Source organism: Nilaparvata lugens, chromosome 2 (assembly GCF_014356525.2).
Source record: "Nilaparvata lugens isolate BPH chromosome 2, ASM1435652v1, whole genome shotgun sequence".
Taxonomy (NCBI): domain Eukaryota; kingdom Metazoa; phylum Arthropoda; class Insecta; order Hemiptera; family Delphacidae; genus Nilaparvata; species Nilaparvata lugens.
The window spans coordinates 59,572,167-59,587,015 of NC_052505.1; the positions used below are offsets into that span (position 1 = coordinate 59,572,167).

At 35.3% G+C, this 14,849-nt stretch overlaps 1 protein-coding gene across 1 annotated transcript; it reads left to right on the plus strand.

Annotated features, from left to right (window-relative positions):
• The first annotated feature begins 7,961 nt into the window (after nucleotides 1–7,961).
• Nucleotides 7,962–9,461, plus strand: LOC120349654 (craniofacial development protein 2-like). Its single transcript, XM_039420135.1, has one exon. The coding sequence runs from the start codon at nucleotides 7,962–7,964 to the stop codon at nucleotides 9,459–9,461; it is 1,500 nt and encodes a 499-aa protein (XP_039276069.1).
• The last annotated feature ends 5,388 nt before the right edge of the window (nucleotides 9,462–14,849 follow it).

A 14,849-nucleotide genomic window follows, 5' to 3' on the forward strand; every position in this document is an offset into this window, starting at 1 on the left:
TGAATAATAATATCAGAGAAAAATTAACAAATGTTAATAACAAAAGTTAATAGCCTCTTTTAGTGCATTTTTTCTTAATCTTCCCCGCAACCTTCTCGCCCGGCATCCTGCTACACAGAGCGCGCCAATGTTCCCTACCAACTACAGTAGCAGACGAAAAACGTAACATAGTTATTAACTTTTGTTAATAACAAAACTAGCAGCCAAAAGAAAATGTTATTTAATGTTAATGACTTTTGTTATCAACATCAGTTAATAACAACAATGTTAAAAACTTTTGTTATTAACTCAGGTTAACTTTCTGAAATCAAATATATTTGTTGATAACTAGAATATTATCAATACCAAATGGAATAGAATCGCACAGTACTGTCTTCAACGATTCAGGCTTCAGGCTAAACGAAGTACAATTGCACACATGCGTTGAAACATGCTGCTCATATGTTACAGAGGCGCCGTGTTCTCAACTATGTCCATCTTGTTCCGCCAACTGTCCGTCTCCTAATTACCTTCACTTAGCGCAATAGTGCTTATGCATGGGCCTGCCTGTTCAGCTTCTTGTGCTTCCCCATCACACACTCAGCACTGACCAGAGTGTATTAGCTTGTATGAGTGGCTCTTTACACATGAGCACTCAGCAGCATCGTGGAACCCAGGCGGTCGAGTGTTCTGCACTATAACAGGACTAATAATAAATAAGTATTGTGAAAAATTTCAATTACACACTCATCGAATTTTGCACGAACTTGTTTTCGCAGTCTTGAAAAAAAATCTGGTGTGGCGCACTCACACAACTTTCCTTGCTGTTATGAATATTGATCACCTGACGCTAGTGTTCACGCGCATCTCAAGTCCACTATTCAAAGATCTGAGCCAGCTGGTGACAGCACAATAACGCTGGATACACACGAGATCTGCTATCTCTTCATAATGAATGATTTAATAGAATCAACAGTTTGCAATATTGAATAATCACATTTTTCAAATTTGAAGCTTATTTTCAATTAATGTTGAAAATGTTATAGACATTAATTGTAGAGATTTTCATGCTCAATCTTTTCCACTCGGAATTTTTCATCTTAATTATATCTGAGACGTGATAATTGGAAATCTAAAATCAAATTTTGCATAGATGGTACGGAGCTCCTGAAATGTTTACAGATATGGGAGTTGTGGCAGTTGATAGAGCCAATAGTCAATGACTATTCTAGGTATAAATTTGATCAAAACCTTTGGAGCCATTTTCGAGAAAACCGCGAAAAGCCCGGTTTTTGACAACATTTTCGCCATTTTAAACACCATCTTGAATTGCATTAGATCGAAATTGTTCGTATCGGATCCTTATAGTGTAAGGACTTTGAGTTCCAAATTTCAAGTCATTCCGATAATTGGGAGATGAGATATCGTGTACACAGACGCACTTACACTCATACACACACACACCACACACACAAACACAAACACACACAAACACACACACACACAAACACACACACACAACACCACACACACACACACACACACACACACACACACACACACACACACACACACACACACACACACACACACACACACACACACACACACACACACACACACACACACACACACCACTTTTTGGACTCAGGGGACCTTGAAAGGTATTGAAATTAAATTTAGAAATTTGGGTACCTTAATTTTTTTCGGAAAGCAATACTTTCCTTACCTATGGTGATAGGGCAAGGAAAGTGAAACTTCTACCAGATTAAATGGAACTTGGCAGACACATGATGAAATTGTTAGTCAATTTATTCTTTAATTGATGGAGTTTACAAGGATGACGAATAATCTTGCGTCCAAAATCTATGTGTGCCTAACTAGACAGTGGATTGATAAATTAATATATTATTCCTCCACCCACTGTCTAAAGTACTTACTTTACCACCTCAAACATAATACTAAAGTGTTAATTTTTCGCTCTCGGTAGTAAAAAACAGAAAAACCCCCTAGGGAGGAAAAGTGATTCCATTTAAATAATATGGGAAGCATCTCTATTTCAAAAACTCACATTGTAATAGGTTAGAAGGTCTAAGCTCAGATGAGAAAGCGTAATAGAGGTGTCTGTCATTGAGACAACTGAATTCAATACCACAACAAGAAATTTGATCAACTCATCAAATATATGTTTGTATGATATTATATTCTCAATATTAGTAGACAATGAAAATTTATACTTTAAAATATTTTATTCTATTCAAAATACCAGCCAACAAATATTTTTGATCTGCAATTCAAATCTGAAACGCGTGATCTGGAGTCAGCCATTTTTGGTAGCTGCTCAGCTGATAAAATTGTTACAACTTTTGCCGATAGATAGCGCAATCTGCAGTGCCCATCAGCCGACCGGTTTTTAGGTTTTAGATGTTAGGTTATGTTGTTAGGAAACATTGTCACCAATACGTAAGTTATTAAAATGATTTTATTTGCAGTTTCTATAAAAAAATGTAGATGGAGGAAAAATGTTGTGTACATCACGAGCGAAAATTACTTTTTCTCCCTCAGGAAAATTGTTGCCCTCGGCTTCGCCTCGGGCTTCAAACTTTCCCCACAGGGAGAGAAAGTCATACTTTTCACTCTAGATATACAAATAACTAATTCATATTAGAGAGAGAGAAACATCCAATATATGCCAATGATAAATATCTTAGTTGACAATTATAATATTATGAAGGAGAAAATGAAGAAAGAAAAAGAGAAAGAAGAAGAAAGAGAGTACTCCATCAAACATGCTCAAGTTTATCAATAGGATAATTCACTCCATAAATCCTGAGAGTAGAGAATACAAATTGATTGGTTGATAACAAAACTAGCCATTGGTTAGTGGAACAAAATGAAGTCTTTAAAGTATAGTGTTTCGTGGTTATATTGATCTGCATTGAACAACACAAGTGTACTTAACTGTGATTAGTCATATTGAAGAAGGATCCATCTCATTTGCTAACTTTCATTGGAGATAAATCAACTTACTCTTTCAAGACTTCAAAGTTGATAAAGTTGAATAATAAATGAACAGATATGACTCTCATTTTGTTCTCATAATACATGCGTGTATCTTAGATTTAGATTTGGCAAATTTGTGATAACTTTCGTGGATCCGGATATCCTATTCCATTGGATAGATTCTCTTTATTCTTTAGTTTCACATTTTCAAAACTCTACTCTTCTCCATCACTACTGGGCTTTACTCTTCTGTCTTCATCCGCACTTCTCATGACGTTCAATGAGTAAGATGAAACGTTGTTACAATAACAATGTAGGAAAAGAGCATCTCAAAAACCTGCAAGGAATCAGTTATGCATTATCAGTTATGTATAGTTCATCATTTTGTGTAGCACTTATATCATTTATATTATCTCAAGCTGCTTTTACAAGTTGTAAACTAGATTTGTTCTGTGTGAGTTATATTGAAAATTCAGTTGACAACTCTGGCTTTAGATAAGACATGCAACAATTTGATAGACAAACAATTTTATTCTATTTATTTTTATTCGATCATTCAGAATTACACAAATCCCAGAAGAGTACCACAGGCTTACGCCCAAAACGGTTCAAATTCTAATTTATACAACAGTCCAAATTTAGCTAGGTCAAGTGTCACTTCAACATTTTTCAATATTACACACTTCAATTTACAATTCAAAACGCAAGAATCATCTGTAAATAAAAAAAATCCTTTTAAATGAATTGAATCAATTACAAATTATTAGAAAATTCCAAAATTTAGTTAGACTTTTTCCATTATCACCGATAAAAAACAGACATAAAGAATAAATTTAACAAACATTTCTTCGAAATATTGTTACATCATTTTAATGAGTTCACGTCTGTTTGATGCTCAGTCACATGTTGGATGTAGCATTTCTTTTCCACGGAAAATATGAAATTCGAAACTTCTTACGGCTAACTGCTCAAAGATAAGGAAAGACTTCAACTTATAGAAAGATTGACTTTTCTATTGAGTAATCCAAAATTTCATCAATTCAACTGTTACTCTGACTGAATAGTGATATTTGTCACCAACTTTTCAGGATTTTTTATGAATGAAAAGCAAGAACTACATGGATAACTTAGTTTCTTGAGAAAATAGTTCTAGAATTCATAATATATGAAAAATAGAGAGAATGCTCTTAGTCGTACATCAACCAAACTATGTATTGCAATTGACGAATTGATAAATTCCCAATTAAAATAAATATCTCTCTCACCGAATATAACATTTGATTCTCTATTTTGAAGCATCCACTAGCTGTCACACCGAATCTGTGCTCTGCCATATCATCAATGAGTAAATAGAGCTGCAATAAAACAGTTTTTACTTCAAATGATCCATTCTTTGGTTCACATGCAAACTGTGTTAGTGTGAACTGGAAGATTCCTGGCTTCCTGAATTGTTAATTCTTCTTCCAGATAGCGTACATTTCAATTATTGAGAACTAGCTAATAATAATTTCTCCACCAATTGAAACCTTCTAGGCACCTCATCTAGCTATGTTGAAAAAAATGGGTTTTCCAGTGGTGTAGTAGCTCAAGAATGGATTAATTGACAATGCATGACTAACCCACTGTTAAAATTTCGAACTTCAGTTGAACTTTGTTTAGACCTCAATGAAAAGCCGATGTGTTCACGTAACGAAAAAAAGTGGTAAAAAAAATCAAATGTAATAATATTTTATACTCCTTGAAAAAAAATAATTTTATAAATTATTATTATTCAATAGAGCAATATTATAGCAATAGTGGCAATGTTCGAGAAATAAATACTGCAATTAGCCTGCGCCTGAGTTGTATGCAACCCGCACAACACACACACACACATACACTCTCGCCTTTGAGTAAGGAATGTTTGATTCAAGAGTCGCTGAATTATCACGGATAGATTGATCATTCTTCTGTATCCGAGTGAACAAAGTTTATTAAAATTGAAAAGTCACAATAATTGCAATATATATTTATTTAAACAAAATATATAACGCTGTAATAAAATGAAATCTCTCACAAAGCAAGACGAGTTGTGAACCTTAATTTCCGCATGTATAATAATAATAATAATCTGCATGTATAACAATATATTTTGTACTTTTGCAAAACATACCTCTTCATGAGCTTCCACATCAAGACTAGATATATCGATAGCCAAAGCAGATTGAATGGTCTTTGTTGCCTAGAATACGTAACAGAGACTTTTAGGAAGAATGTAAAACAAGACTCTTAATTTGATTTAGACTACTCATCCAAGCTTGGTTCTACATCTAAAGGATCCGAAATGACAATCATCAACAGCTTTGGGTTCTGTAATGGAAACTTTCTTTGAGAACCCTTGGGGGGTTTCCCAAATTTAAAGTAATTTATGATGAAGAAATGAGAGTAAGCATGAATTTTGCTCTTACTTGCAAGCCGAGTCACTCATTTCATATTGAAAAACGCGTGTAATATTTATTGATAGGTGAGAATTATAATAATCTCCTTCAGAAGTACGATAGATGATTCAAAATATATATTAATTGAAAAAAAAGAAAATTGACAGATCAGTATAGTGAGTATTAGAAAATAACAAAGCTCTTACATATTGTAAGGCTATTTTTATGTGAGTGAGTTCTATGGGAAATCGTGAAGTTTGAAGTGCTTCTTCCGTCAGAGAATAGGAAAAGAAAATTATATCTTACCACTCTTTCAGCTGAAGTACTGCCCACCGCTAAGCAGTTCATCTTCAGAAAATAGCAACCAGCCATCAGAGAGATATAGATGTAGATATAAATAGCAGGAATCTTTCCAACCAACTGATTACCTTTTACAATAAAGTTTATGTAGAAAGCAAGCCTAAATACAGATATTTGTTCTATAACTATCGTTATCAGCATCTGCAAACCAAAAAGTTTGTTGAATTTTGAAACAATCTCGACCAAGTCGAGGTGCACCTTTCTCAATGACTGCAACGATATCTTGTTCACAGTTTTTGATTGGTCAAGAAAGCTTAATTGCTCACCCAAATTGGAGTACACTAGCTCGATGACTGATATGCAATGTGTAGCAAGGAAAAACGTCATCTCATTAGTAATATGAATGAACAATTTCCAAATCGATCCAATTATATCTTCTTCATCATAAATGACAGAGTAGATAACAGGAAGAATCTCGTAGATGAGAGTTGTGTAGAATATGAAGGTTTGTTTCTTAGCACCAGGTATCACACAGCGTGCTCCACCCCCACATGCTCTGCCCACGTTCTGGTAAAAATCATAAAACTCATGATGATTGATGTTGTAAATTACAAGGTATATTGCAGAGACAAATATGACAGCATAATGAACTAGGTAGATTATGGTCGTTGACGTAAACGCATCATGCAAGATAGGGTTTGTTGGACACATGTAACTACCAAATAGCGAAATTATCATATTCAGGCTAGTTAATACAAAGGTTGAAACAGTTTTTGAGTTTTCCATCATTATTTTTGTTGGTAATAATCCTGTAAGAACTGCAAACTTATAAATGTTGGTAGTGAATATGTCCAGATCGGAATTGCCTCTTCCGTCCTTGGAAATAATTTCACTTCTCTGGTTAAACATTCCTGAGGATGTATCTTCACTCATCAATGTGATGAATTCCGTTGAAATATCATATCTCATGTAATTATTAGAGCGAGCTATGTCGGATTAACTAGCCGAAGAGATCACTATTCAAATTTATATTATTATGAAAGGTTTCTAATAGGGTTTTATTCGTTAATAAAAATTAGTTTTTTATTCGTTATTTAAACACTACAATATTCAGTTCAAAATCAACGAGCCAGAAAATTTTTCTGATGATAAGAAACAACCCCCTTCTTGATCAACTGAGCTCAATCACAGCTGAATAAAGACTGAAAACTGAGCAATCTTTCGTTCCCGATGTTCTGTCTTACGATGTTCCCTTATTGTTACTGTCACGTTGCTAAGGTAACAGAGCCATAACAAATAATCAGTTGAAATTGAGAATAGGCATTAAGACAGGGATGAATAGATCTCTATGACATTAGAAATGGAATATTGAAGGATATATATGTCGATCATCTATGAATGATGAATGCAACTGAAATTTTAAATGTCCAATAAACCGATACTTTGAATGTGTCAAACACTGAACCGTTTAATCGTTTTGATGTGTGGATCAGACATTTTTTCACACAATTATTCCTGAATAGATATAGATTTCGTAGAAAAATCAATAAAAACATGCCTTATTTCAAAGACGCAGCAACTTGTTGGCGGAAAGCATGTCTGAAATAGAACGGAAATGAATAAACCTACTTGATTGATGGTGTAACAAAAGCTCAAGTCTGTCGCTCATGTCTGTCGTTCAGGCCACAAATGAACCATCTTAATCTTTGTGTGTGCACCGTATGAATCACGCTGAGGACAGATGTTTGTGTCACGTAGGAAAAGGCTATTTTCCTGGAACCATGCGTCATTGTCAAGAAGGTTTTATTCGGATTCTCACGTTTGTTTTTGCGAATACAGAAAAACACACTGTGTTTTGGATCCTGGTTGAATGTTGCTTAAGTTTAGGATCCATTTCACCAAACTCTAACAACCAACTTGAGAGTGGTGATCGAAGTATATTTTTTTATGATATCCTAAATATACTCACAATTAGATGATATTGCTGGAGGCCTAGTGTGATAAAATGTTACAAGTTCATAGGAATGGTTATACAGGATTAGATTGTTATTGACTCATGGAACAAAATTGAATATTATTAATTATCACAAGAGGGTTCTTATCTGGCATTTCTTGATGGTGTAGCAAAATAAGGATTACTATTATAATTAATTTCCAATATATCTTGAACCAAAGACGGATGAAAGCAAAATGCGGTCAACGGCATAGGGATGAACGAGCACCTCATTAAAGATCCACACAGGATGAGTCCTAGTAAATCTAATGGCTATGCTTGCAGCGAAATTCAATTCCGGAGTAAGCTCCTCAATCGGATCTCCGGGAGGAGCAGTTTCAAGTGTAACTGAAAGATTGAAGTGCCAGAATGAAATCAGGATCGGCACGTGGAACGTAAAAACCATGAGTCAGGGTGGTAAAGTTCACAATGCAATACAGGAGATGACACACATGGAATTGAGTATAATGGGAGTGAGTGAAATGCGATGGCCAGGCTCAGGTTCCCTCAACATCCAGGATCACCGGGTCTACTACTCTGGAACAGACAATGGAAGACATGAACTTGGAGTTGGGTTCATAATGATAAAAGAAGTTGCAAAATGTGTTAACAATGTTGTCCCAGTCTCATCAAGAGTGATACTGGTGCAACTCAAGGCAAAACCAGTCAACATAAATATCATTCAAGTCTATGCACCGACAACTGATGGAACAGATGAGGAAGTCAAAGAGTTCTACAACAGTATTAACCAAATAATTGAGAAACTCAAGAGACATGATTTGACAATTGTCTTGGGAAACTTCAATGCTAAACTGGGAGAGGGCAGAACATGGAGTTCTGTGGGGCCTTTTGGACTGGGTAACCGAAACACTCGTGGAGATGAATTAGAAAATTTCGCTGAATCGAATCAGTTGGTTGTGATGAATACATGGTTCGAACTTCACCCAATAAGACTGTACACATGGGAATCACCAATGGATAGACCAGGAAGAATTGTAAGAAATCAGATAGATTTTTTGCTGGTCAATAGAAGATTTCGGAACAGTTGTATATTTGTCAAAACATATCCTGGGGCAGATATCCAATCTGATCACACACCTTTGGTTGGCAGGTTTAAGGACAGATTGAAGAGAGTTAAAGTCCGGAAGGTGAAGAGTTATGATCTCAGAAGACTGAAGGATCCTGTTGTACGGCGGATGGTGAGTAATGACTTGAATGAGAGATTGAGAGGGGGTGGAGATCTGGAGAGTGAGGAGGGGGGACTTGAAATTGTAAAGGGAACAGTAAAAGGTATAAAAGATCAATACCTAAGAAGGGACCCAAGGAAATGTAGGTCATGGATGACTGATGAGATACTGGAACTTATGGAACTGAGGAAGAGTCACAAAGACAATCTTGTTGAGTATAGAAGGATACATACTATCATTAGAGGAAAGATCAAGGAGGCCAAGGAGAGAGAAAAGGTTGAACAGTGTCAGGAGATAGAGCTATATCAAAGTCGCTATGATAGCTTCAATGTCCATCTTAAAATAGAGGAGATGGCTGGGAAATTCTGTTTTAACAAAAGTGGTCGATTAGCGGATGTACACGGCAATTTTGTGATTGATAAGGATGAGAGGAAGAAGGTGTGGGAGAAATATTTAAAGGATTCATTACATGACCTCAGAACACAGCAGCCTGTCTTTAAAGATGACACTGAACCGAAAATTCTGTTGGAGGAGGTGAAGGCGCCTCCTCCAACAGAATTTTCGGTTCAGTGTCATCTTTAAAGACAGGCTACTGTGTTATCATTTTCATTTTAGAAGAATAAGTGTAAAGTATCTTAACTGTACATTATATCATTTTCACTTTATTAATACTGATAAAAATCTATTCATCCATCGTTTCTGACATGTATTTTGAGTATTCATCCATTAAAAAAGTAATATCATTAGTTCAACTTTACTCTCTTTACAAAACTAGGACAAAAGAATAATACCGTCTCATTTTATTTTATACTACACAAATATTCAAATCTATAAAACAATATTTTCGAATATTGAATTTTCTTTTTATATTCGTTTAAATATCAATCTCCGTTGCTAAACGTCAAGTCTGATTACCTACAACTACAAACAATTTATAAACTTTTAGTTTGGCTGCTGCCAATCAATAATATTCCTTTATTGGTTACTACTTTTTAAAAGCTCTGTCCCTTTCTTTTACATGTACATAAAAAAAGGAAATTCATTTCACTATCTGAGTTACTCTAAGGATATAATAGTCTTCGTGTATCATCCGTAAAATGTACGACGATGCGTCAATGTTTGAAAACATCTGTGTTTTTCACTTATCGATGTTGAGGTGGAAAAACATCGATGTTTTGTCTTTTGATACCTATCCCTACCGCATTCTTCATTTGAGCTTGCTTTCTACCAACAGATAGCCCATTACAGACTTCCATGTTCTTCCCAATTGACTGAGACAACTCAGAAAAACGCTAGAAAACGCCGATTTTGATCGTATCACTGACGAACTTTTGTAGCACTCTCAACAAAAAATGTTGGACCCTACCTGAACCTTTGAACATTTTCGTACGGATATGAACGTTTCCTATAAGAAGTCCTCGAAAAACTTTATATTAATCATCTTATAGCTCAGAGTTTTAAAATTTTCTGTATATGATAATAATTTCTCATGTAGAGGAGTTATTAAGTTAGAAGATATATGAGAAATATTGTACTTCCGTTTAGTTCTTTGAAGCGATAATTTACAGAACTTAAACAACATTCATATTCGCTTTTTTAATTTTCAATCCAGTGTCCTTGGAAAATCTAGAAGAATACATTGAAAACCTGAAAAAGGATCCCTCCAAATTAGCACCGTCATTACCCAAACAGAATCTGCGTGTGTGTATCAAGTTTAGACTTTCAAGCTCCAGTCTTCTTGTACACTCTCTAGCAGAATCTTGAAGACCTCTCTAGACTATAGCTGAACCTCTGTCGCAGATCTAAACGTTTTCTGGTCATTATTTGTTCTAAAATAAGCTGCAAAACACCAATATTTGGCGTATCTTTGTTCAAGCCCTTTTAGAACAGGAACACATTGTACAACATTGACCTTATCTTAGCCTCTTTACGAAATGTGAACATTTTTTTCTCAATCAGTTCTTGAAAAATATCATAAAACGATGAAATACGCTGATAAACAGCGTATCTTTGGCGTAACCTTGTAGTATTCTAAAGACAAAATTTCTAGACCTTAGCTGAACTCCTGTACCTTTTGAACATTTTTTCAATTGTTTCTTGAAAAAGCTGAGAAAACGCAGAAAAAAGCTGGAAAACATGCCAATTTTGTTCATATCTTTGTTTTTCTCTCAAATCTTTGAGAAGGCCAACTGAACATATAGAACATACCTGCCAAATTTATAATGTATTTGGTCCGTTTTATTTCTAGTTCTCTTTATTACGAATGGGTGAGTTAATAAATCATTGCACATTTTGCTTTTATATGAGCTAGCTCATAGATTCGCTAGATTGTTATCACAATTAACCTCGTAGTAAGGTGAAGCAGCAAAAAATAGCTCTTCTCTCACACTAATTTGCTAGGGAAAGACACTGTCTCTCGTCAGTGAAAGCAGGGATGAAACAAGAGGGTTTTAGTATGGCATTGCACTAGAAAAGCAACGGAAAGACATTAGACGGGTCCGTATGTGTTGGAACGATGAGGTGGGCGAGTGAGTGAGAAGTTGAGGTGTGGTGAGATTATACCGACCGACACATTAGCCTAGTGACGCGCACACACGCACAGGGGCGCGGGCGGACCACTGCTAAGTTCCGGTAGATTGGATCTTGGCCTCTCGGCGGAGCGGCGGCCTCTCGAATGAAGCGACGCTAGCGAAACCTCATTAAAGTCTGTAAATGACATGGGCTATAATGTCCCACGACTTCCTACTATGGGCTGCGGCAGTCACCCTCACCCTCGGGCTAAAATCCACCCGTTCAACTTTCTCCGGACTTGGTCGTCTATGACCGACACACACCCCAACTCTCTACCTCACAACCCCCAACTTTTTCTCAGCAATATTCATTCTTCGTGGGCCATGACCTGAATTTAAAACGGTTGTTGAAAAAAGCGAGAAACAGTTTCTCCTCGGAATTTATTCCGGGCAATCGCCACCTCCCGACCAACATCCACACAGTTTTTTATGCGGCAGCAAACAAGCTTATCATGACCGAATAATCCATAGATGGGAGTGCTTCAGAAAATCTAATTTTTTAGGGAGTCTCAAGTCTATGAGGGTGAGAAAGGTTACGTACACCTCATTCTTCAAACACCTTCGAATGTTTTTCACAGGGTTTCTCGAAATCTGATTATTCATTCCTATCTCAATCAAACATTCAAAATTTTAAATGTTATTCTTTGTGATACATAATAAATTCATTTAAAAATTATAATTGACGACTTTCTATTTTCCGCCTCTTTATTTAAAATGCTTTGTTTATCAAGGATATTAAAATAGAAGAGTGAATATTACGACTGTTCAAGATAAGAGTTGAAATTCCGAAAAAAAGTTCAAGTAGATTGTCTGACTTTTCGCATCCAATGTAATCCGAAGCCTTATCCATTATTGGAGGAATGAATAAGTTGAATGATCTCATTAGTTGTTTGTAGGAAATATTATAAGTATCTGGATTATACTGAATTAAAATATGAGAGTATTCAAGCTTCAAATTATCATTTTTATAATAGGACCATTTTTAATATTTTTTTTTTTGAATGGAAAAAAAATTTTTGCACAATTTTGTGAAGAAATGGGATGAAACATGACGATAATCGTGAAACAACTTGTATGAAATCGATACAACCAACAGCGAAATGAAATTGAATATTTTAATGTACAGGATAAATCACCCAGGTATCTATTACTTCATTAAGCAAATTGATGTTTCAATTATCAATTATTATGAAACAAAACAACTTGGCTACTCCCATCCAATTAGTCTGAATCATTATCACGTGACCTTCTATCATTAATCAATTAAGCAGTTACTGATTTTTATTTTCCTCTCTCATGTTTCCACTGATAGTTTAAAGTCATTTGTATGGATGAATCACAATCATTTTTCAATGTCATCATAATTCTGCGTTGGTTAACTCGATAGTAAATCAGTGATAGAGAAAATCTTATATTGACTGTTTTTCGCTATTGAAAGGCTGTTTACTTTATGCCCGAGAAATAAATATCAATTTATAAATAACTTCTAAAATGAATAAGATATTTCATCGTTGTAAATTGTATAATGTATAGTTTTGTAATGTGTAGTAATGTATCGTAATAATGTATAGTAAGTATCAGTAATTTTGAGTTACTCTGAACATAGTGGTTTCTCAAACTATAACGGAGGTCTATTCATTTTTCTTTGGTTCATTTGGATCTCTAATTGAGTATCAGGGAATATGTTATGTTAATTATAAATGAGTCATTATATATGGCAGTTGGATACTTGATAATTTATTGGGAAGAGGGAACTGTGATCAACTATTGATCATACTCTCTTTTATCACACATCAACTATAACAAAATACGAGTTACGTTGAATACAATACTATCAGACAACCGTTGTGTCAATACTATCCGTCACCATTGTGATATTGTGATTATTTATTTGAATAATTTCCTTCGAAATTACTGCACTGTGATGGAGTGCAGTAGGATGTTTGAAAAATGATATTAACATTGTAAGAGTTGTGTTTACTCTAATCGATCTATAATAAATTACCACATTCAATACAACCTCAGTAATATAATTGAGTTTCGCATCGCATATCGGAAGATGAAAGAGGCTCATCACATATTCTAGAGATTGAGATTCAAGTTAAAAATACTCTTGCTCTTCAATTTCTTGATATCAAACTATTACAGAGTGATATACATTGACATTCCAATATCATCAAAGTGATTTTTTTGAGCCACTTATTAAGTACTAGCAGATAACCCGTCTCCGCTAGATTCTGTATAAAGCACGAATGGATCAAATTCAATTTTCCAGTTCATGCTGATATTGAACGTATTAACTGTAATAATTTAAAATAAAAAACCGTTCTGATTGGACTTTCATTTAACGTAAATTCTTTGTCCCACAAAACCAGAAATCCTAGAATCCTGCGCGACCACTCAATCTATTGTCTTCAATTTTGTAGAGAATGATCTTTTTCAAGGTTTTCGAAATAAAAAGGAATAATTGGAAAAAGTCCCAAAATTTGAGAATTTTTAGGGTTTTAAGGGGTGAATCCGCCCTCTGGCGTGACAGCAATTTTCGAATTTGAATTCAACGCCTCAAAATACTGTACATATAACACCGAATAAAACATTTTTTCCGTGCTTTTTCCTTAAAAATTACCATCTGACTATCAAAAAGAGTATCCACTGATATTATTGATACCATCATCCATCAAACTATCATGGAATAACATACAATCTATGAGTCACTCATTGAGTGGTTGAGACGAGCACAGTTCATTACATTTGAGTGTGTTGTAACGAGGTGGTTGGTAGATGTGTGACGCACTCCTCTGTGGACGCCACGCCAAGATGATTAATTGACGTCAGTGCTCGTCGAGTGAACGAACTGTTCACCTCTCGTCACCGGTTAGTCGGTTAGCCACTGGTCTCGAGACCCCAACCTCTCCACAACTGACTCATCTTCAGCAAGCCCTTCTGTCGCTTGCAACGGTCATCACTCATTCCGAGTCTGTTGAAAAATGCGTCAAAACTTTCCGTTGTCCGTCGCTACACAATTGAATAATGTACTTTAGACTCGTGAGAGATTTTAATCAGGTCTGATCTTTTGGGAGGGAAAGGTATCTTGATAGAAATTAGAGCAGAGAGGTTAAACACGGAGGATATCAGTGGATAGACGATTTTCTCACAATTGGAATTGATCAGTTTTTATAGAAGCACCAAAGGCAATGGTAATAGAATCCTGTTCATGTATCGTCTCATATTTCATTTTATTCCTATACATTCAATCGAATAACATCTCACCAATAGATGCTGAATAGACAGACGTTCGTCAAAGTGAATAATAGAATTCCAAACTTCTTCTCCTATCTTGACAGTATGGCTTACTTTGAATTTATTATACAGTGAGGGCAATCCATCCTACTCTCAAGTT